This window comes from Mustela lutreola, chromosome 13 (assembly GCF_030435805.1).
Source record: "Mustela lutreola isolate mMusLut2 chromosome 13, mMusLut2.pri, whole genome shotgun sequence".
NCBI classification, from domain to species: Eukaryota; Metazoa; Chordata; class Mammalia; order Carnivora; family Mustelidae; genus Mustela; species Mustela lutreola.
The window spans coordinates 86,262,412-86,287,644 of record NC_081302.1 but is presented as its reverse complement, the minus strand read 5'-3'; the positions used below and the strand labels follow the sequence as shown (position 1 = coordinate 86,287,644).

Genomic DNA, 25,233 nt, shown 5'->3' with positions numbered 1-25,233 from the left:
TTGTTGATAAGCCACCAGACTGTGGTATTCTCTTATTGACTAAGACAATCATAATGATGAGTGTTGGCTTGGAGGAATAGCATTAATTCTAAATTTATATATTAGCCATGCTCTTTCTTTCAGTTTATTGCTAAATATATTTTTTTGTATGTTTTCAGAACAATCAAATGAATCTGATAGATCTTGAAATTTTGGCTTCGATTTTGAATTGGAATCATTTTTACATCATAAAAAGCTAGTACTTTTACTATTTATGGGAATCTGATTTGACTTTTTTTTTAACGGTACAAATAAATATTTTAATTATAAAACTTCATAAATTATCACAAAGCCAACACCTGTGTAACCTCCATCCAAGTCAGGAAATATTAGACTGCCAGCCCTGGAAACCTCTTTTGTTTTTGTTTTTTATTTGTTTGTTTGTTTGTTTTTAAGATTTTATTTATTTATTTGACAGAGATCACAAGTAGGCAGAGAGGCAGAGGGTCAGGAAGCAGGCTCCCTGCTGAGCAGAGAGCCCAATGTGGGGCTCCATCCCAGGACCCTGAGATCATGACCTGAGCTGAAGGCAGAGGCTTTAACCCACTGAGCCACCCAGGGGCCCCTGGAAACCTCTTTTGATTCAACTTTTTCATCAGTATCCTCTACCATCCCCCAAAATCACTGTCCTGGATTATTATATGGAAATAGCTTTCTTGCTTTTCTTTGTAATTTTTCTGCCTAAGGATGCATTCTCTGAGACTTGAGTGTAGTTGTACCAGATTTTTTTCTTTCGTTCAAAGGGAATCTCACAATATTTGTTTTTTGTGTGTGTGCTTTTTTCCCCTCAACAATATTTTTGTCAGATTTTTAAAAAATATATTTATTTATTTATTATTTTAGAGAGGGAGAGTGAGTCCTGGGATGTAGGAGGGTGGGAGGAGAGGCATAGGAAGAGAGATTCACAAGCAGATGCCACCCTGAGTGGGGAGCCATACCTACACAGGGCTTGATCTCACCACCCTATTATCATGACCTGAGACGAAATCAAGAGTTGGACACTTAACCAGTTGAGCCTTCCAGGCACTCTAGCTGCTAAATACTTTTTTGAATGGATGTTGAATTTTATTAAAAATTTTTTCTGCATCTATCAAGATGATCACATAATTTTTCTCTTTTATTGCATTAATGTGGTAAATTATATTGATTTTCTAATGTCAAATCACTTTTGTATTCACAGAATAAACCAGAGTTGGTTGTGATGTTACTTTTTTAATGTTTATATTTGTTTTTTTAATCAATTTTGGCTTTTTCTTTGTTTTCTTTCTTTAATCTTTATGTGCCTTTTTCCACCATCTTGAGGTGGATACATAGTTGTTTTCAGCCTTTTTTTTTCTTTTTCTTCCTCCTCCTCTTCTTCTTCTTCTTTTTTAATAATTTCCACATTCATCTTGGGGCTTAAACTTAAAATCCTGAGATCAGGAGTTTTACTCTTCCAACTGTTCCACCAGCTGAGCCAGCCAGGCACCTTCAAATTATATACCTCTAATCTTAGGTTAGCTATAGCTCATAAATTATGTTTATACTGTGTTTTCATTCAGTTAAAAATATTTTCCAATTTCTACAAATTATGTGCAAATATATTGCTTAACTTCCAAACATTGAGAGTAATAGTAAATATTTCATGTGCTTTAAAAGAATTTTTTATTTAAACTGACATGTATTCATATATTGTTTCACACTGAATATTTGTTTGATTAATTGGGTTATTTAAAACCTATAATATAGTTGCCAACAAGCAAATTAGCCATTACTTAGGAAGTTGAAACTGGAAATATGGGAAACTAATTTGAGAATAATTTGCATGAATGAGCTGTTCTCAGTTTCATACTCCTAATATTATAGATTATTGTTTTTAGGTTTTTTAAAGATTTTATTTATTATTTGACAGAGGGAGATACAGCAAGAGGGGAGCACAAGCAGGGGGAGTGAGAGAAGGATAAGCAGGCTTCCTGCTGAGCAGAGAGCCTGATGGGGGGCTTGATCCCAGCACTCTGGGATCTTGACCTGAGCCAAAGGCAGATGGTTAATGACTGAGCCACCCAGGCGCCCCTGTTATTGATCATTGTAACTGGAATTTTTTATGATGTGTTCCTTGTCAATTTTATTTTTAAATTTATTTATTTTTAAAGGTTTTAGTTATTGACTTGAGAGAAAGCGAGAGAGAATACGGAGGGAGAAGAAGAAGCTGACTCCCTGCTGAGCAGGGAGCTGATGGGGGACTTGATCCCAGGACTCTTGAGATCATGACCTGAGCTGAAGGCGGATGCTTAAGTGACTGAGCTACCCAGGCACCTCTGTCAATTTTTAAAGCAAGACTAGGTGGCTCAGTCAGTTAAGCAGTTGGACTCTAGATCTCAGCTCAGGTCTTGATCTCAGGGTCATGAGTTCAGGGCCCCAAGTGGGGGAAGAGGGAAGATCACTGTCATTGAGAGAGGAAGGAGTTTTAGGATGAACTTTGAAACCTAATTTTGACTCTCAACTGACGAAGTATAAAATATTTGTAGTATAGTAGTTTACCGAAGTCTTCTGACTTTGGCTCTGTAACCACTTACAGAATCATTATTAAGTCATTCACACTTTTTCTTTAAAAAATTACCTGTAATACACCCACTTTCACCACTGCTGTTCAACACTGTACTGTTCTGTAAGTTCTAGAGAGAGCAATTAGATAAAAAGATGTAAAGCGCATTCAAGTTAGAAAGGAAGAAGTTAAACTATATTCACAGATGACATGATTCTCTAGAAAATCCCAAAGAATTACAAGAAAATGACTAGATGTAATAAATGAATTCAGCAAACTTCAGGGGTACAAGAATAACATAATAAAAGGTTGTGTTTCTGTATACTTGTAATGCGCAATCCAAAAAGAACTTTTTTCCCCTCCAGTTTTAATTTTTAATTCCAGCATACAGTCTGATATTGTTTCAGGCATACAGTATAGTTAGTTAACACTTCCATATACCTCACTGTGCTCATCACCAGTGCATTCCTTAATGCCCATCACCTGTTTAATCCGTTTGTTCTCTATAATAGTCTCTTTCTTGATTTGTCTCAATCTTTTATTTTTTCCCCTTTGCTTATTTGTTTTCTTTGCTAAATTCTGCATATGGGTGAAGTCAGATGATATTTGTCTTCTGTAATTTATTTTGCTTAGCATTATTCTCTCTAGCTCCATCTATGTGATCACAAATGGCAAGATTTCATTCTCTATATGGCTGAATAATACGTCATTGCATATATATGCCACATCTTTATCCATTCATCAGTTGATGGACACAGCAGTCTGCAAACATTGGGATGCATGCATCCCTTTGAATTAGTGTTCTTGTATTCTTTGGGTAAGCACCCGTTAGTGTGATTGCTAGATCATAAGAAAGTTCTGTTTTTAACTTGCCATTAGGTTTATATGTAGCATCTTCTGCATATGGCAGTCTATATTAAGGTGGTAGTTGTTTAAGTTTGAATCTATTCTTCTCTCCTGTCCACATTTTTAGGTATATGTTAGCGTATTTTATATCCTTTATGTGTGTGTCTGACTTCCCTAGCTGATTTTTTACAGAAATATTCATTTTTACTGCTTTTGTATTTCATACCTTTATACTGTCATTTTTGGTCTCTCCTTTCTACTCCAAGATTCCCCTTTTATATTTTTTGCAGGGCTAGTTTAAGGGTCACAAATGCCTTTATTTTTTTATTGGATCTCTCCGTTTATTCTGAATGATAGCCTTGTTGGATAGAGTATTCTTGGCTGCAGATTTTTCCCATTTAGCCCACTGAATATATTATGCTACTCTTTTCCTTTTCCTTTTCCTTGCCAAGTTCTGTTGAAAAATCCCCTGTTAGGCTTATGGGCTTTCCCTTTTAAGTTTTGCTGCTTTTATGATTTTTTTATCACTATATTTTGCAGATTTAATTACAATATGTCTTGGTGTGCATCTGCTTTGTTGACTTTGATTGGAATTCTTTCTGCCTTCTTGATCTGGATATCAGTTTCCTTTCCAAACTAGGGAAGTTTTCAGACTATTTCATTAAATAAATTTTCTGCCCCTTTTTCTTTCACTTTTTCTGGGACTCCTATAATATGAATGTTGATTAATAGAGTCCCTGAGTTCCCTAAGTCTTCCTATTTGTGCCTTCTATCTCTCTAATAAATAAATAAAATCTTGAAGAAGAAAGATTTTATTTATTCATTTGAGAAAGAGTGAGATCACAGAGGGAGAGGGAGAAGCAGACTTGCCACTGAGCAGGGAGCCTGATGTGGGGCTCAATCCTAGGACCCTGAGATCATGACCAAAGCTGAAAGCAGATGCTTAACTGACTGAGCCACCCAGATACCCCTAAAAGAACAAAATACTTAAGAATAAATTTAACTAATAGGGTAAAAGACTTGCAAACTTACTACAGAGTTTCAGTGATCAAAGCAGTATGGTACTGACATAAGGACAGACATAGAAAATCCAAAAAAGAATCCAAACATCTGTGGCCTGTTGGTTTTTCATAATGGGTATCAAGTCCAGTCAATAGTGAAACAAATAGTGCTGAAATCACTGGATTTCCACATGTAAAAAAGAAAAGCTGGACCCTATCTCACACCTTATACAAAGATTAGCTCAAATTGAATGAAAGACCTAAATTTAAGAGGTAGAACCCTAAAATTCTTAGAAGGAAACGGGTAAATCTTTCCGGACCTTGGATTTGACAATGCAGCCTTGGATATAACTCCAGAAACACACACACACACACACACACAATAGGTAAAAGGACTTCACCAAAATAAAAAACATTTTGCGCATCGAAGAACAGTATCAGCATAGTGAAAAGGCAGCCCGCAGAACTGAAGAAAATATTGCAAATCACATCTGACAAGCGATTAATATCCTTAATATATTAATAGCCCCTATAATTCAAAAACTAGACAACCTACTTAAAAATGGGCAAAGGATTTGATAAAAATTTCTCTAAAGATACACAGATGGCCAATAAACATATGAAAAGATGCTCCACATCCTTAGTTCTTAGGGAAATGCACATCAAAACCATGAGGTACTACCTCACACCAATTACTAGATGGCTATAATAAAACAAACAAAAACATAGAAAACAAGTGTTTTTGAAAATGTGGAGAGACTAGATCCTTCTTACACTGGCAGTAATGTAAAATGGTAAAGATACTGTGCAGTTGGCTATTCTACAAAAAGTTAAACAGAATTACCTGTTGGCGCAGCAGTTCCACACCTATGTTTGATATATACCCAAAAGAACTGAAAACAGGAATTCAAACAGTTATTTGTTCAACCATGTCCAATAGAGCATTGTTCACAGTAGCCAATAAATGGGAACAACGTAAGTGTTTATCAACAGGTGAGTGGATAAACAAATGTGGTATATATACACAAATATTTTTCAGTCTTAAAAGGGAAAGAAATTCTTACACATTTTAGAATATGGATGAACTCTGAAAACATTCTGGTAGGTGAAATAAGCCAGAGCAGAAGAACATATATTGTGTGAGTCCATTTAACATAAAGTACACAGAATAAGTAAATTCACAGAGACAGAAAGTAGAATGATGGATTACAGGGTTTCAGAGGAAGGGATATTATTGTTTAATAGGAACAGAGTCAATTTGGAAAGATGAAAAAGTTCTACAGATAGACAGTCATGATAACTGCATGTCTCTGTGAATGTACTTAATGCCATTTCTGTCTCTATGAATTTACCCTTAAAAATGGTTAAAATGGCAAATTTTAAGGTACATACACCAAAAAACACGAAACTACAATAAACACAGTTTTTAAATTACCTATTTATCTTTTGCCCATTTTCTCACTCATTTATAAGAATTTTTCTTTTTAATGTTTTATGGCTATCAAATCTTAATCATACATATTCCACATTTTTGCTTCTCCAAATTTCTTATTTATGTTTTCCACTCAATACCCAATCTGACTGAGAAGAAAGAATATATGAAATAGTTTTCCACGTGAACTGCAGAGTATCATTCTAGCTTACACTTAACACCTACCTGATTTTATTCATACAACCACTGAGTCAGTAAGCTTTCCAAACCAAAACCAGTTGCTACTCCCTCCGCTTTTACCCTTCAACATGGCTATACTGCCTTTCAGTCCTTGTCACTTCTAGAAAGACCAACATCAGCCCCTAGTAAGATTGGAAACTAAGAAATAATGGGAAAAGTGGACTTAGATTCTTAACTTTTTATATTTTTCAAGATTTTATATATTTATTTGAGAGAGAAAGAGCAGGAGAGAGCATGAGAAGGGGGAAGGTCAGAGGGAGAAGCAGACTCCCCACTGAGTAGGGAGCCTGATGTGGGACTCCTGACTGGGGCTCCAGGATCATGACCTGAGCTGAAGGCAGTCGCTTAACCAACTGAGCGACCCAGGCACCCAGATCCCTAACTTTTAAAGACAATCCTGAAAATCCTCATGATTTTAAAATAATAACTAAGCCTAAATTGATATAATTTTATGGTTTAGTTATATAATGGAGTGAGGGGACAGTGCTTATATCAGCTAAGAGTACATGCACGTTATTTTTAAGTAGGCTCCATGCTGTGCACTAAAATGTGTTACCTGCATCCACCTTTGACATTTTACACACTGTCCTCACAGTGTTGGATATATGCAGAAGCTGGTTAAGTGCCCTTGGGTTTTACGTTCAGCTGAATTACTCTTTAGTTGTATAATTTTTACTAGTTACTTTATCTAGAAGCTTCAGTTTCCTTCTTTATACAATGAGTATTAGTACTCCACGGGGTTGTTGTAAAGATTAAAGGAGCTAATAACTGCCAAGATTTAATCCATGCATGACATTATAAAGCGCTCGATGCAAATGTAATTCTTCTTTTGATTTGTTTTCCACCAGTTTTGTAACTTTTTGTAAAAGCATTTTTAGCTCACAGGATGACCAAACCAAAATAGGTGGCAGGTCCTGCTATAGTTTGCTGGCCTCTGATACATAGAGATGAGGTCTTTTATCTGTGGAAATGTAAATTAGGGCATCTTTTCTGGAAATGTGTTTTCTGACAGTGTGTTTTAACAGTGTTTAGGTGACTTTATTATTTGATCTCATTGATCTCTCTTTGGGGAATTTATTCTAGCAGTCTGATCAAAGATGCACAAGTATGTAACATCTTTGGTTATGAAAACAAAAATCAGAAACAAAACAATCTTTGGGGGCGCCTGGGTGGCTCAGTGGATTTAGCCACTGCCTTTGGCTCAGGTCATGATCTCAGGGTCCTGGGATCGAGTCCCGCATCGGGCTCTCTGCTCAGCAGGGAGCCTGCTTCCTCCTCTCTTTCTCTGCCTGCCTCTCTGCCTACTTGTGATCTCTCTGTCAAATAAATAAATAAAATCTTTAAAAAAAAAAAATCTTTGGTTTCCAAAGGGACAGTTTTTGTTGTATTTCTTACTGTATTTAGAACCATCGGTAAAAATCATGTTTTTGAAAAATACTAAAACAAGAATTGTTCCATATCTAAGTGAAGAAAACAAAGTAAAATAATAGTATAATACCAGTGTTTTAAACAATATGTGTAAAATACATATTTGTCATTACATTTGTAAATGTAAAGGTGAAGGAAGTAGATCAAATTGTTATCAATATCTATGGGTGATTTTTTAAAATTTTATATTTATTTTTAAAATTTTACTTAAAATCAGTTTAACGTATAGTATATTATTAATTTCAGAGGTAGAGTTTAGTGATTCATCAGTTGCATATAACACCCAGTGCTCATTACATCAAGTGCCCACCTTAATGCCCATTACCCAGTTGTCCCATCCGCCTACCCGCATCCTGTTCCCTCCACCAACCCTTGGTTTGTTCCCTATCGTTAAGATCCTCTTGTGATTTGTCTCCCTCTCTGATTTTGTCTTACTTTATTTTTCCCTCCCTTCTGTTATCTGTCAAATTCTATATATAATTGTATGATAATTGTCTTTCTCTGACTGATTTCACTTAGCGTAATACCCTCTAGTTCCCTCACGTCATTGCAGGTGGCAAGATTTCATTCTTTTTGATGACTGACTAATATTCCGTGTGTGTGTGTGTGTGTGTGTGTGTGTGTGTGTGAGAGAGAGAGAGAGAAAGAGAGAGATCTGTCTTCATGATCCATTCATCTGTTGATGGGCATCATCTGGGCTCTTTCCATAGTTTGGCTATTGTGGACATTGCTGCTATAAACATTGAGGTGCAGTTGCCCCCCCCTTTGAATCACTGTTTGTATCCTTTGGGTAAATACCTAGTAGTGCAGTTGCTGGGTCATATGGTAGTTGTATTTTTAACTTTTTGAGGAAGTTTCATACTGTTTTCCAGAGTAGTAGCACCAGTTTGCATTCCCACCAAAAAGGGTTCCCCTTTCTCTGCATCCTTGCCAACATCTCTTGGTTCCTGAGCTGTTAATTTTAGCCATTCTGACAGGTGTGAGGTGGTATCTCAGTGTGATTTTGATTTGTATTTCCCTGATACTGAGTGATGTGGAGCATTTTTTCATGTGTCAGCCATTTGTATGTTTTCTTTAGAGAAATATTTGTTCGTGTCTTCTGCTTACTTCTTGATTGGATTATTTGTTTTTTGGGTGTGAGTTTGATAAGTATTTATAGATTTTTATAGCTCTTTATTTGATAAGACATTAGCAGATACATTCTCCCATTCTGTAGGCTTTTAGTTTTGTTGATTGTTTCTTTTGCTCTACAAAAGGAAAGCTTTTTATTTGATGAAGTCCCAGTAATTCATTTTTGCTTTTGTTTCCCTTGCCTCTGGAAACATCTCTAGTAAGAAGTTTCTGCACCTGAGGTCAAAGAGGTTGCTGTCTGTGTTCTCCTCTAGGATTCTGATGGATTCCTGTCTCACATTTAGATCTTTCACCCATTTCAGATTTTTGTTTGTGTATGATGTAAGATGTGGTCCAGTTTCATTCTTCTTCATATGGCTGTCTAGTTTCCCCAACACCATTTGCTGAAGAGACTGTTTTGTTTTGTTTTTTTAATTTAACTTTTTTTAATTGGATATTGTTTCCTGCTTTGTCAAAGGTTAGTTGACCACAGAGTTGAGGGTCCATCTCTGGTTCTCTCTTCTATTCTATTGATCCTACATGTCTGTTTTTGTATCAGTACAAAACTGTCCTGATGATTATAGCTTTGTAATACAGCTTGATGGCCAGAATTGTGTTGCCCTTAGCATTGGTTTTCTTTTTCAACATTCCCTGGCGATTTGGGGTCTTCTCTAGTTAATTTTAGGATTGTTTGTTCCAGCTCTGTGAAAGATGTTGATGGTATTTTGATAGGGATTGCACTGAATGTTCAGATTGCTTTGGGTAGCAGAGACATTTTTTTTTTTAAAGATTTTATTTATTTATTTGACAGAGAGATCACAAGTAGGCAGAGAGGCAGGCAGAGAGAGAGAGAGAGAGGGAAGCAGGCTCCCTGCCGAGCAGAGAGCCCAATGTGGGGCTCGATCCCAGGACCCTGAGATCATGACCCGAGCCGAAGGCAGTGGCTTAACCCACTGAGCCACCCAGGCGCCCCAGCAGAGACATTTTTAATTGTATTTTTCTTCCAATCCATGAGCATGGAATGTTTTAACATTTCTCCCTGTCTTCCTCAGTTTCTTTCATAAGTGTTCTTGTGGAAGTTTTCAGAATATAGATCTTTTACCTTGTTGGTTAGGTTTATTCCTAGTATCTTATGGTGTTTGGTCCAATTGTAAATGGGATCGATTCTTTGATTTCTCTTCTGTCTCATTGTTAATGTATAGAAATGCAGCTGACTTCTGTGCATTGATTTTATATCCTACCACTTTGCTGAATTGCTGTATGAATTCTAGCAGTTTTGGGGGCAGAATCTTTTGGATTTTCAATGTATAGTATTACATAACCTAAGAAGAGTGAAAGCTTGATTTCGTCTTTGCCGATTTGGATGCCTTTTATTTCTTTTGTTGTCTGATTGCTGTGCTGTGTTGATCAACAGTGGTGAGAGTGGACATCCCTCTTGTGTTCTCAATCTTTGGGGAAAAGATCTCAGTTTTTCCTTGTTGAGGATGATATTTGCTTTGGGTTTTTTGTATATGGCTTTTATGATGTTGGGGTATGTTCCTTCTATCACCTATGGGTGATTTTTGTTTTTTCCTGATGTTTATTGATTTTCAAATATTACACATTGCTTATGTAATCAGAGAAAGACCTTAATCTTCAATTTATGAAAAGTAGATCTGTAATATTGTTTATTTATTTTCTTAAAAATTTAGGTATAATTGTATATACTATTAGTATTAGTTTCAGATATACAACATAATGATTTGATATTTTTATGCATTGCAAAATCATAACAACAAGTCTAGTTAATATCTATCACCTTACATAGATATAAAAATTTTTTCTTGTTATGAAAACTTTTAAGATCTGCTTTCTTAGCAACTTCTAAGTATGCAGTACAGTGTTATGAACTGTAGTCACCATGCTGTACATTGTATCCCCATGACTTATTTTATGATTGGAAATGTGTAACTTTTGACCCCCTTCATCCATTTCTTCTGCCCCAAACCCCTGCTGCTGGCAACTTCCAGTCTTTTCATTTTTTCTGTGAGCTTGGGTTTTTGTTTTATTTTGTTTCCTTCCATACATAATTGAGATCATGCAGTATTTGTCTTTCTCTCTCTTGCTTACTTTACTTAGTATAATGTTCTTGAGGTCCAACATGTTGCCAGTGTCATGATTCCTTTTTTTTTAAATGGCCAAATAATATTCTTGTGTGTGTGTGTGTGTGTGTGTGTGTGTGCATGCATTTATTTTCTTCATTCATCTGTTGAGGATACTTGGGCTATTTCTACTTTTTGGCTATTGAAGTGATGATGCAGTGAACATGGGGGTACATGGATCTTTTTGAGTTAGTGTTTTTATTTTCTTCAGATAAATACCCAGAAGTGGAATTGCTGGATCATATGGTAGGTTTTTTTTTTTTAATGGTAGATTTTTGTTTTTGTTTTCGTTTTTAATGTTTTGAGGAAGCTTTTTACTGTTTTGTGTAGTGGCTATAGTAGTTTATATTCTCACCAATGGTGCACGGGTGTTTTCCTTTTTTCCTAGTCCTTGCTAATACCTGTTATTTCTTTTCATTAATAACAGGTATGAGGTAAGATCTCATTGTGGTTTTGATTTCCTTTCCCTGATTAGTGATATTGAACATCTTTTCATATATACGTTGGCCATTTGTATGTCTTGTTTGGAAAAATGTCCATTCAGATCTGCCCATTTATTTATTTGAGAGAGAGACAGTGAGAGAGAGCATGAGAGGGGAGAAGGTCAGAGGGAGAAACACACTCCCCATGGAGCTGGGAGCCTGATGTGGGGCTTGATCCCAGGACTCCAGGATCAAGACCTGAGCCAAAGGCAGTTCCTTAACCAACTGAGCCACCCAGGTGCCCCGATCTGCCCTTTTTTTTTTTTTTTTTAAGATTTTATTTATTTATTTGACAGAGAGAGAGATCTCAAGTAGGCAGATAGGCAGGCAGAGAGAGAGGAGGGAGCAGGCTCCCCGCTGAGCAGACAGCCCGATGTGTGGCTCAATCCCAGGACCCTGAGACCATGACCCGAGCGGAAGGCAGCGGCCCAACCCACTGAGCCAGCCAGGTGCCCCCGATCTGCCCATTTTTTAAGCAGATTTTTTTGTCCTTGTTACTGAATTATATGAGTTCGTTCTGTGTTTTGGATATTATTAACCCATTATCAGATACGTGATTTGGAAATATTTGCCAGTACAGTAGGTTGCTTTTTCATTTTGTTGGTTTCCTTTGTAGTAAGGAAGTTTTTTAATTTGATAGAGTTTTATTTGTTTACTTTTGGTGTGACACTTTTTCTTAAATGCACTTGCTTCAGGAGATGAACATACTTTATAATTATGTTAATTTCCATTTCAAGTTCATTCATATATTCTCAGGATTGTATGTATGTATTTAATAATTTAAATTATCAAATTTAATGTTCTTTATTTGGCTGTTTTAAATTCTGTAACAGGGTAAAATCCTTTATAAAGTTCGATGGAAAGGATACACATCAGATGATGATACCTGGGAGCCTGAGATTCATCTTGAGGACTGTAAAGAAGTTCTTCTTGAATTTAGGAAGAAAGTTGTGGAGAACAAAGCTAAGCCAGTTAAGAAGGATATTCAGGTATCATGTTTTATTTCATATTTCTTCTTTTCAGAATAATAAACTTACTATGATTTTTACTAACATAAGGAATGTGCAGTAAAGAATTTACAAATAGGGTGCCTGGGAGGCTCAGTCAGATAAGTATTTGCCTTTGGCTCAGGTCTTGATCCCAGGGTCCTGGGATCCAGCCTCACATTGGCTCCCTGCTCACTGGGGAGCCTGTCTCTCCCTCTCCCTCTGTCGCTCCCCACACCTCACCCTCTGCTTGTGCTCTCTCTCTTTCTTGCTCTCTCAAATAAACTCTTTTTTAAAAATTACAAATAATAATAAAATATATAGTATTTCATGTATTATAAATTCTGTATAGCTGATTGATTCTCACAGAATGTTTAAATTGATTTTGCCAAACTCTTCCTTCTGTAGTCAACCTATTATCACAGTTGACAAATAAATACAGTTTGGACATGCCGATTAATATTGTTCTTTTAGTTAAGAGTAAGGTGAAAGTGGGGAGGTTAAAAACATGTCAAAAATTTTTGTTCATCCATGGTATGAGCATCTTGTTTTGTGTACCTTAGGAACATTTTTTTGTACTATTCATGTTGTTACTACAGGTATAGTACATATTTGTATGTTTTATCTACATTATCAATGTATTATGTCTGATTTTTCTGCTAATTAAAATCTTAAATCATTTTATAAAGCTATAAATTTTAATCTATTAGAGATTATTCACAGATCTGATTTTTGTTTTTCTCTTCTATTCCCATTTTGGTTTTTAGCTACTTTATTGCTTTTTAGTAAACCCTTGCTGATGGTAAGGAAGGATTTAGAGGTCAAGGAGCTCAGATAATTTAAACTTTTTTTTTTTTAAGATTTATTTATTTGTCGGGCGCCTGGGTGGCTCAGTGGGTTGGGCCGCTGCCTTCGGCTCAGGTCATGATCTCAGGGTCCTGGGATCGAGTCCCGCATCGGGCTCTCTGCTCAGCAGGGAGCCTGCTTCCTTCTCTCTCTCTCTGCCTGCCTCTCAATGTACTTGTAATTTCTCTCTGTCAGATAAATAAATAAAATCTTTAAAAAAAAAAAAAATAAAAATAAGATTTATTTATTTGTCTTATAGAGAGTGCTAGTGGGGGAGGGGTAAAAGGAAACGAAGACAGATAATCCCAAGCAGGCTCCATGTACAGGATAAATTGACACAGCTTCATCTCTCAACCCTGAGATTGTGACCTGAGCTAAAATCAAGAGTCTGAGGCTTGGGGTGCCTGGGTGGCTCAGTGGGTTAAAGCCTCTGCCTTCAGCTCAGGTCATAATCCCAGGGTCCTGGGATGGAGCCCCCGCATCAGGCTCTCTCACGGGGGAGCCTGCTTCCCCCGCTCTTTCTGCCTCTCTGCCTACTTGTGATCTCTGTCTGTCAAATAAAAAATAAAAAATCTTAAAAAAAAAAAAAGTGTCTGATGCTTAACTGACTGAGCCACCCAGATGCCCTAGATAAGTTAAACTTCTGTCATCATTAGTTTGGAAAAAGATTTCATGGTGGGCTATATTAGGGTACGTAATCAAAGGAGCGAGACTGATACAAAGCGAAGGTTAAGCAAAGCTTTATTTTGCACCAAGCATCGAGAATCAAACTGACCGGTCAGGGCCATCTCTTGCAAAGAGGCGACCCCTCCCAGCCTCACAGACTAACTTTTATAGAGGTAGTTTAGCTGGGCGATACACAGGTGGCCAATGAGATTGCAATACACAGAGAAAACTGCACAGTCTGCCACACACAGAAAAAACTGCTAGGTAACACACGGGTGGCCGATTGAATTTCAATTTACCCTAGTAGATATATGCGTGCCCCACTGATTGGAAGTCTTCACCTGGGCTGATCTGCCCTTGTATCTAGGCTTTGCCAGTAAGTTCCTCTGGGAGGAGCGGGGTCAATCTAAGTTCACTACATAAACACAAAATGACTCCCTTTGGCCAACCAGGCCCTTACAGGCTAGAGTGGGATATTATTAAAACAGAAGCAAAAACTTGGAGTAAGGGTTTCCTTCTGTGGATTTGTCTATTGTTTTATCTTTGGTTCTCTTATTCCACAAATAATTGAATTGGATTTATTTATAAATCTTGTAAGAATTCCCATTCTTATATATTCCTATTCTTATTTATCTTATTTATTTATTTATTTTTATCTTATTTATAAATTCTTGTAAGAATTCCATTCTTGTATAATTCCCATTGTACTTTTTCATGTAAATTTCCTTTATAGCTTCTATTTACAAATTGAACCAACTCTTACTCAACTTTTTGCTTTTGCTTTTAGTTTTCTTTTTCATTAGAAATTATTGTAATTTTTTAGGGACGCCTGGGTGGCTCAGTTGGTTGGACGACTGCCTTCGGCTCAGGTCATGATCCCGGAATCCCGGGATCGAGTCCCGTATCAGGCTCCCAGCTCCATGGAGAGTCTGCTTCTCCCTCTGACCTTTTCCTCGCTCATGCTCTCTCTCACTGTCTCTCTCTCAAGTAAATAAATAAAATCTTTAAAAAAAAAAAAAAGGAAATTATTGTAATTTTTTTAGAATACTGGCAGAGCTTCTTGGACTTAGAACTGTATGGTGAAAAATTTTCACAAGAAATTTACTGAAGCCTAGATTTTAAGGACTGAATGTTTATCTTCTTTCCATACAATTGGAGTTTCAACCAAAACAATATTAGGAACCAATTTTGACTGAATATTATGGTTGTTAATAATAATAGCAGTAACAAGGCAGCTTGTATTTACTGAATACTTATTCTATGTATGTGCCAAACACTGGGTCACCACTTTATGTAGATGAAGAGGAGAAACCCAGGTTTAGATAAGTAGCTATAGCTCAAGTTAACCAGTTAGTAATGATAGAGCCAGGCAGCTGTATTCTTTTTTTTTTAATTTTTAATTTTTTCAGCATAACAGTATTCATTATTTTTGCACCACACCCAGTGCTCCATGCAATACGTGCCCTCTCCAATACCCATCACCTGGATCCCCCAACCACCCACCCCCCCGCACCTTCCAAACTCTCAGATTGTTTTTCAGAGTCCATAATCTCTCATGGTTCACCTCCCCTTCCAATTTCCCTCAACTCCCTTCTCCTGTCCATCTCCCCTTGTCCTCCATGCTATTTGTTATGCTCCAAAATAAGTGAAACCATATGATAATTGACTTTCTCTGCTTGATTTATTTCACTCAGCATAATCTCTTCCAGTCCTGTCCAAGTTGCTACAAAAGTTGGGTATTCATTCTTTCTGATGGAGGCATAATACTCCATAGTGTATATGGGCCACATCTTCCTTATCAATTCGTCCGTTGAAGGGCATCTTGGTTCTTTCCACAGTTTGGCGACGGTGGCCATTGAGGCAGCTGTATTCTTTTTTTTCCTTTTTTTTAAAGATTTTATTTATTTATTTATTTGACAGCCAGAGATCACAAGTAGGCAGAGAGGAAGGCAGAGAGAGGGAGGAAACAGGCTCCCTGCTGAGCAGAGAGCCCAATGCAGGGCTCCATCCCAGGACCCTGAGATCATGACCTGAGCTGAAGGCTGAGGCTTAACCCTCTGAGCCACCCAGGCGCCCCGAGGCAGCTGTATTCTTAACCAGTTTGGGCTATCGCTTGAAATCCATTCAGAGTAGTGGACTTACCTGGTTTTTAAATTTTTGTTATAGTGGCAAGGTCTTTAATAAATACAATTTTTAAATTACTAAGCAAAATTTGCGTTACTTTTAAATTTTTCTTAAAGGAACCTTTTACAAAATGAGTTCACATTAAAATAAAGACTTTTCCTCAAATTCTTTTGCTATACTTACACTTCACTCTTATGGAATGGGTGCCTATTGTTTCTTTCCCTATTTCTTTCCCTAAAAACAATCTCACAAACACAAATAAACCTGTTTTACTAAGTGCTAGGTTTTCATTACTCAAAAAAATTAGACTTTTTGATTGAATTCTTGCTAAAGTGTATTTCTCATTTTCCTGCAATAAGATAAGTTTGCTAAAACTTACCCCAAGAAGTTTTATTCTTACAGAATACTAGCTTTATTGTCTCTTTTACTTTACCAAGCCTCTGGTTAAACCCTACTTGCAGCTCTTTTTCTTGTTAGAATTACTGATAATGGTCTGAATGAGAATGATTCCTGATAGACTGGTGTGTTTAAGATGTATTCTTAAGCTTATGAATCCTGTCTTAATTTTAGAAAGATATTTCTCCACCTGAGGGGTGCCTAGCTGGCTCAGTCAGTAGAGTATGCAACACTTGATCTTGGGGTTGTAAGCATGAACCCTACATTGGGTGTAAAGATTACTTAAAAATAGTGTTTAAGGGGCGCCTGGGTGGCTCATTGGGTTAAGCTGCTGCCTTCGGCTCAGGTCATGATCTCAGGTTCCTGGGATCGAGTCCCACATCGGGCTCTCTGCTCAGCAGGGAGCCTGCTTCTCTCTCTCTCTCTCTGCCTGCCTCTCCGACTACTTGTGATTTCTCTCTGTCAAATAAATAAATAAAATCTTTAAAAAAAAAAAATAGTGTTTAAAAAAAAAAAAAGACAGTTCTTGTAAAAAGTATTTTTTTCTAAGCTCTCCTTACTATTTTATAAATAATTTAAAATTCTAGGGGTACCTACGTGGCTTAGTTGATTAAGGGTCTGCCTTCAGTTCAGGTCATGATCCCAGGGTCCTGGAATTGAGTGTCAGGCTCCTTGCTCATTGGGGAGTCTGCTTTGACCTCTGCTAAATAAAATCTTTTTTAAAAATTTAAAATTTTAGGGGCACCTGGGTGGCTCAGTGGGTTACGCCGCTGCCTTCGGCTCAGGTCATGATCTCAGGGTCCTGGGATCGAGTCCCGCATCGGGCTCTCTGCTCAGCAGGGAGCCTGCTTCCTCCTCTCTCTCTCTGCCTGCCTCTCTGCCTACTTGTGGTCTCTCTCTGTCAAATAAATAAATAAAATCTTTAAAAGAAAAATTTAAAATTTTAGGTACATTTTGAATCTGAAATTCAAAAATTCAAAATTTACATTTTAAAGACTGAAACTTCTATTTCCTATATGATGTCAGCTTTCTCATGAATTCTCTCGTCTGTTAAGTATTCAGTCTATTGCTGTGACTCTTTGAGGTAAGATCAGTGGATAGGAATATGGCAAAAATACAAATAGTCATTGATCTTTTTCCTCTTTAGCAAAATAGTTTTGCCATTGAAAAACTTCGTGATTCTTTTCACTGTAGATATAGAAATAGTATGTAGGAGAAAACTGCTTTGTTCATCTCATCATCCATGTTCATGCAAGCAACAAATATGTGTTGTCTATGAAAATTGTGATCTATCCCAGTAACCAAAATTTTTATCTTATGTAGGGGTTTCACCACAGTAGTATCTGTAAGAATATTTGATTTGTCACTTTTTCTGCTTAAATCTTGGAGCAATGTTTGCTTAGGAGTTAAGCTTAAGTTAAGCATCACAGAAATAAGAAATGGTTTTCTAAAATAACCCAAAAAAGAGCACCTGGATGGCGCTGTCAATTAAGTGTCTGATTCTTGGTTTCAGCTCAGGTCATGATCTTAGGGTTTTGAAATCAAGCCCTGTATCGGGCTCTGCACACAGCTAGGAGTCTGCTTGAGATTCTCCCTTTCCCTCTGTCCCTCCTGCTCATGCTTTCTTTCTCTCTCTAAAATAAATACCTGTTTTTAAATAAATAAAATAATCCCCCAAAATGGTTTTAATGATAGTAATCAGAAAATATACATGACGTAGAAATGTTATTCATTAAAATACTTTTCATCATAATTTAAAATTTGGTTCCCTTTTTATCTTTTTGTTGCCCATCAAGTATTTTAAACTAAAAATTGAGGTGCTATTTAACGTACATATGTGTGATATGGTCTAGCTCTTTGTTTTTAATGGATAGATAATCTACAAGTAAGGGAACCACTGTTCTGCTTTATCAGCACTTTACTATTTATACTTTTCTGGGTTTTTTCTTTTATTTAAGGATAGTATTTTTAATAAATATAGAGTATGATACCGTCCAGACTCTTAATTTTTAAAGAATTAAGTTAAGGAAAATTTGAACACACAAACCTGTAAAGGGCAGTGTCATGAGACTCATTTGTCACCATCGACAGTTGTTACCAGTACTTCACCATTCTTCCTTTTTCTGTCCACTGCTCCCTCTGTCCCTTTTTATTCACTAGGATTGGTTTTTTTATTTATTTTATTTATTTATTTTTTAGAGAGAGGAGGAGGTTGGGGGGAGGACTAGAGGGAAAGAGAGAATCCTGACTGAGCAAGCTCCAAGACAACCGTGGAACCTGATGTGGGACTCAAGCCCATGACCCCGAAATCATGACCTGAGCCAAAATCAAGAGTCGGATGCTTAACCAACTGAATCACCCAGGTACCCCTATTTGCTAGAATCTTTTCAAGCAAATTGAGATTTGAGAAGGGTCTACACAACATGTGTCATTAATAATCTTACTCTAAGCAGTTCCTGCTCCATGTTGTTTATTTGACGAAGAAAGCACATCATTTTCTGTAGAATTTCCCATATGCTAGGTTTGGCTTAGTGCATGGTGGTGTTTAACACATTCCTCTAGCCCCATATTTTTGTAAACTGGTAGCTGGATGTGGAACATGATTATATTTACATTCAGGTTTAATTATTTAAAAAAAATTTTTATTTTTTAGATAGTTTTTTTTTAAGATTTTATTTATTTATTTGACAGAGAGAGATCACAAGTAGGCAGAGAAGGCAGGCAGAGAGAGAGAGAGGAGGAAGCAGGCTCCCTGCTGAGCAGAGAGCCCGATGCGGGACTTGATCCCAGGACCCTGAGATCATGACCTGAGCCGAAGGCAGTGGCTTAACCCACTGAGCCACCCAGGCGCCTCAGGTTTAATTATTTTTGCAATGATAGTTGTAAGTGGTGTTCATCTCCTGCACATCAGAAAGCACATGATGTTTAGTTGACTCCCTTAGTTGACTCCCTTACAATGGGGTTAATACGATCTTTGAAATTAGGTGTTTTTAGTCTGATCCTTCATTAGAAAACTCCCAGCTTTGCATGTGTAGGTTTTAGGAGCCCGTTGCTCATTGCCTAGGACCATTCTCTCATTAGAGGGTGGAAAATAGTGATTTTCTAATTCTGTCATTCATCCCTGTGCATTTATTAGCAGGAATACTGGAGGTATTGTGGTCATGGTTCTGAGATGAGGAGACACTGCAGGGAGAGGTGAAGACTGAATTAAGGTAGCATAGTTGGGATAACTGATGGTACATTCCATAGGATTTAGTAACTGATCTGATCTAGGGAAAAGCGGAGTCAGAGATGACTAAGGTTACCCATTTGGGGACCCAGACAAATGGTGGTATTACTTAGGGAACAGATGCAGTTTTGAACACATACAGTTTTGAATACTTTAGATTTTAGTTACTTATTTGTCATCCAAGTGAAGATGTCCAGTTTCTCATTGGAAATACTGGTCTGAGTTGAAGAGAAAGATTTGGGCTGGAAGTATAGATTGGGTGATTTGTGGAAAATACAGGATATGTTTATTCCCGTGTTCCAAGTAATAATATGATTGTAAGTATTCTGAAAAAAATAATTGTTTGAAATTTTTTTGAAGTAATGTTAGTCATATACCTAGCAAGATGGAATTTGTTCTTCTTCTTCACCCCCATACCACAGCCTGCACCTTTTTTTCCCTTTTATCAGTAGGAACAGTTAAATAAAAACAGGCTGTATAGTTTAGAAATGAGGTCAACACCAGTCTTTGGCAAAATGATTTTCTTTTTTCTTTCTTTCTTTTTTTTTTCTTTTAAATAATAAGTGAATGTATTTATTTAGTTTTGGATCAAAATTATTTTAAAATCTGTTCTTTTTTTTTTTTTTTTTTTTTTTTTTGTTCAGTTAGCCAACATATAGTACATCTTTAGTTTTTGATGTAATGTTCAATGACTCATTAGTGTATGTAATACCCAGTGCTCATCACCACATGTGCTCTCCTTAAAACCCATCACCTGGCTACTCTACCCACCCCTACCTGCCCCCCCCAACCTCCCGTAACCCCCAGTTTGTTTCCCAGAGTCTGTCATGGTTTGTCTTCCTCTCTGATTTCTTCTTGTTCAGTTTTCCCTTCCTTCCCCTATGGTCCTCTGCACTATTCCTTGTGTTCCACATATGAGTGAAATCATATGATAATTGTCTTTCTTTGCTTGAGTTATTTTACTCTTACCATTTGCATTGACATGGATGGAACTGGAGAGGATTATGCTAAGTGAAATAAGGCAAAATTATTTTTAAGATGAAGGAAGTCAGTTGGTTGTAAACTCTTTAGAGTGGAGGGAAAATTGAAATATTACAAGTCATTAAGTACTCTTTCACAGAAATTTCTTGAAGCAAAAAGATAGCTTTTGGGTGAGAGCATGACAACAGAAGCATTTGAGGGCAGGTTGTAGACTTTTAAGTCCTCAGTGTGTATTCGTATTTTGTATATTTTTCGTATTTAGTGACAACAAAAACATTCTCCTGCATTGTTAACACTCAGGGAACTTTAAATTTATCAGTGTGCCCTATCAGTAGCAGTATCTCAGCAATATTGTTAACCTAATGTGCAGCTAAGATGCATCTACATTCATCTCGATTTCCCCTTTGGTCTTGGGATGTCCTTTGTTCCTTTCTGTCGTGCAGGGCATTTAGTTTCATGTCTTTCTGGTTTCCTTTTATCTAGAACAGTTCCATAGCCTGTTTTCCGTTTTTCATCTTTCATGGTGTGGATCTTTCTTTAAGAATCCAAACCAGTTCGGGTACCTGCGTGGCTCAGTCAGTTAAGCATCTGCTTTCAGCTCAGGTTGTGATCCCAGGATCCTGGGATGGAGCTCCACATCCTGCTTCCTGCTCACTGGAGAGTCTGCTTCTCCCTCTGCCTGCCACTCCCCCAGCCTGTGCTTTCTCTGATAAATAGTAAAGTAAAATAAAATCCAGGCTAGTTGTTTCATAGAAAGTTCTTCACATTGGAATTAGATGAATGCTAGTTAATGTTAAGTCACAAATAGTGTTTTTTTCTAAGTTGGAATTAGATGGTTTGTTTCCTGATGATTAGATTCAGCGTGAACATTCTGACAAATGCATTATACAGGTAATTACATTATGGCAAGCAATACATGATACGTCAATTATCCCAATTATTGCTGGTGTTAAATTACAATTGTATGACAAAGTGAGGCCTGTTTTTTCCCTTTTCTTTCTTTTTTTTTTTTTTAAGATTTTTTATTTATTTATTTGACAGAGAGAGATTACAAGTAGGCAGAGAGGCAGGCAGAGAGAGAGAGGAGGAAGCAGGCTCCCCGCTGAGCAGAGAGCCTGATGCGGGACTCGATCCCAGGACCCTGAGATCATGACCTGAGCCGAAGGCAGCGGCTTAACCCACTGAGCCACCCAGGCGCCCCTTCCCTTTTCTTTTTAAAGGTACCCTTTTCCTTTTAAAATAATAACATAATAAATAACCTAATAATGAGTAGTCTTTGAGACTGAGAATCTCCTGTTCCCTCACAGCCTCTCACCCCGTGATTTTAAAATACCTTGATGCTTCTTGCCTCAATTGGTTATTCCTTTGTTGGTTACAAGTACTGATTTTTCTAATGCTGTTATAGTATATTTTTTTGTTTGTATTTTATAAAGAACAGCTCCTCCCTCCCTGAAATTTTTTATAGTATCAGTACATACTCATGGAATCTTTTTATTCATCAGTCTTCCATTGCTGCTGTTACTCATGTTGCTGCTAAAATGGTCGCAAATTTGGGTAGGTGGAGCCCCTTCAAGGCAGCTCCTGTGTCCTTTTGATATTTCCCTTTCTGTTTGGAGCACATTGTTGCTTCTGACAAGTTGTTCCAGTGTTACCATGTACTTTCTTATTTCATCCCTGGTATCAATCATTTCTCCAAGGAGTCCCGATTCTTTGTAGAGGAGAATAGGCTTAAAAACCAGGACCTACTTATTACTACTGGGGTACAATTATTTCTAGGCCCTTTAAGTAGACAGAGCTAAAGGAAAAAATTTATGTCATTTTGTTTAAGTCAAAAATTTGTATTGGTGTCTATAATTTCAGTCCATGACCTCAGGGTCTTCCACTCATTCTACCCGGCCATAGTCTGTTTCCCTTTTCCTACTGTGAGAACTCTGGTTCCCACCAACATTACTCATTTACTCAGTTCTACAAATGGATGTTTACTACATCCATTCTGTTGTAAAACTCCAAATTTATTTGCAATTCTTTTTGTCCCTACATAAGCATATTCACTGAGGATGTTTAGTATTCAAAAGTTCTTTGGGGATGCCTGGCTGGCTCTGTCCTTAAGTATTTCCCATCAGCTCTGGTCTCCTTTCCAAGGTCCTGGGATCTAGACCCTGAGCCCCTCTTCAGGCTCCTTGCTCGTTGGGGAGCCTGCTTCCCCACCCCCAGCTTGTGTTCCCTCCCTGTGTCTCTGTCAAATAAATAATGTTTCTGTCTCTGTAAAATAAGTAAAATCTTTTTTTAAAAAAAGTTCTTTGGATCGATTTTTTTTTTCTTTCTGATGGTTATGTTACCAGTTTGATAAACAAGGTTCATTTGGTTGTTACTGTGTTCCCTCTACCTCCATATCTGATTTGAAGTACTGTCCCTTTACTCTTGGGTTAGAACTATAAGGCAGTCAGCAAGAATACTATGTGTTGTTTCATATTTTCTCACCATTCTCTCCCCGTTATTTTGATAGCTGCTCTACTCAAGAGTATTTAGTGACTGTTCCATACGATACGCTCTTATAGTCCTCATTCAGTCTTAATTCTAAAAGCAAATATCTACTGGGGCGCCTGGGTGGCTCAGTGGGTTAAGCCGCTGCCTTCGGCTCAGGTCATGATCTCAGGGTCCTGGGATTGAGTCCCGCATCGGGCTCTCTGCTCAGCAGGGAGCCTGCTTCCTCCTCTCTCTCTCTCTGCCTGCCTCTCTGCCTACTTGTGATCTCTCTCTGTCAAATAAATAAATAAAATCTTTAAAAAAAAAAAAAAAAGCAAATATCTACTTAATGGTTTTTACCTGTCTTTACTTTGATGTCTAACCAGTCATTATTGGTTATCTGAAGCTCATTCTTTAGCATAGTGGTTCTCAAAATGTGGACACCAGGCCGAAATAATCAGTTATCCTCATCTGGGAATGTGTTAAAAATGCAGTCTCTGGGCTGCACATTGTTGGATAGGGACTGTCTGCCCATGTTTTTGGGGTTTCTTGGTTGGGGGTTGTGTTTTGTTTTGTTTTGTTTTGAAGATTCTATTTAATTTTAGAGATTGAAAGAGAGAGTAGAGAGAGGGAGAGCACAGAGCTCAACACAGGGCTCATCCTATGACCCTGAGATCACAGCCTGAGCCAGAATCAAGAGTTAAGAGTTGGATGCTTAACTGACTGAGCACACAGGCATGGGGTGTTTTGATAAGCCCTGTGTTTTGATAAGCCCTCTAGTATGCTGATACATGCTAAGGTTTTAGAACCACCTCATGGTGGAAGGGCTCATGACAAAAATATTCCTAGAGTTCTTGTATTTCATAATAGTTGTTTGCAGTCTTTAGATCTGAAAGCCGCTTTGACAGTATATAAATTCCTTGGCTCACAATTTCTTTTGTTGAATATCTTAATGTGTTATTCTATTGTTATCTGGAGTAAAACACTGTTCTCTAAGATGAATCTGGGGTGCCACAGTGGCTCAGTCATGATCCCAGTGTCCTGGGGTCGTCAGGGAGCCTGCTTCTCTCTCTCTCTGCTTGCCTCTCTGCCTACTTGTGATCTCTGTCTGTCAGATAAATAGATAAAATCTTTTTTTTAAAAAAAGATGAATCTGAATTTCCTTCTCTTCTAAGTGACTTGGTATTTTTGTGTGATGCCTCAAAATTTTTGTTTATTTTCTCTACTGTTTTGTAGGCATGTCTTTCTGGCATGCTTTTATTGTTTTAGAGTACTCTATTCCTTGGTCTGTTTTTTTCTTATAACAACTCAGTAAAATATTTTACCCTAATTTTCTGCTATTTATATTGATATGAAATTACTTTTTCTGATGTTTTAGAAAGCAAAAGAAGTGGACAAGATAATTTTTTTTTTTAACTTAATGGCTCCTGAGCTGTGTCCTTTAAGGGTTAGTTAAAAAATATGGCCTTAGACCTAATGAGATATTTTTTTCCTGGCTTTGGTTTTACCCTACCTCACCTTCCCCCTGCCCAAATCTGAATTTTCTCTTTTCTGTGTTTCCTGTTTCTCCTGTCCTACTTTATTTGGAATCTAATTTCAGCAGTTTCTGCTCATTTTGGGGTTTTGTCATGGAAGTCCTGGAAGAGACCACTGACAATACTTTCGAGAGTTCACAGGACCTGGCCTGGGCCAGCCCTTCACATGTCCATAGACACCTGCAGTCACCCTGTACACGTACAGCTTCTGCCCCTTCCTTCCACTCCTCTTGGATTGACCTGTCAATCTTTTTTTTTTTTTTTTAAGATTTTATTTATTTGACAGAGATCACAAGCAGGCAGAGAGGCAGACAGAGAGAGGAAGGGAAGCAGGCCCCCTGCAGAGCAGAGAGCCCAGTATGGGTTCTCTTCAGGGCTCAATGTGGGGCTTGATCCCAAGACCCTGGGATCAAGACTTGAGCCCAAGACAGAGGCTTTAACCCACTGAGCCACCCAGGTGCCCCAGGTCTGTCTTTTTATGAAGCAATTCAGGGAGATTCAAAAAGTTATGCCAGTTCCACCATACTCTCACTATCTTGTTAACCTCAGTGATGTTCATTTCTTAGACACTATAGGAAAAATGTGGGCTTTTAAATTTTTTAATTTTTTTAATTTAAAGATTTTATGTATTTGACAGAGCTAGTGAGAGACAGCAGAAGGAGGGGGAGCAGCAGGCAAGAAGGTGAGGGAGAAATAGGCTTCCCACTAAGCAAGTAGCCCAGTGTGGGTCTTGATCCCAGGATCCTGGGATCATGACCTGA

General features: G+C 37.6%; 1 protein-coding gene across 1 annotated transcript in view; it reads left to right on the top strand.

Annotated features, from left to right (window-relative positions):
- Positions 1–25,233, top strand: part of MPHOSPH8 (M-phase phosphoprotein 8) — a 61,297-nt gene that overhangs the window by 2,590 nt on the left and 33,474 nt on the right. Inside the window, exon 2 of the mRNA XM_059144157.1 lies at positions 12,077–12,232. Within this exon, the coding sequence (XP_059000140.1) occupies positions 12,077–12,232 (156 nt within the window). The remainder of the gene's footprint in view (positions 1–12,076; positions 12,233–25,233) is intronic.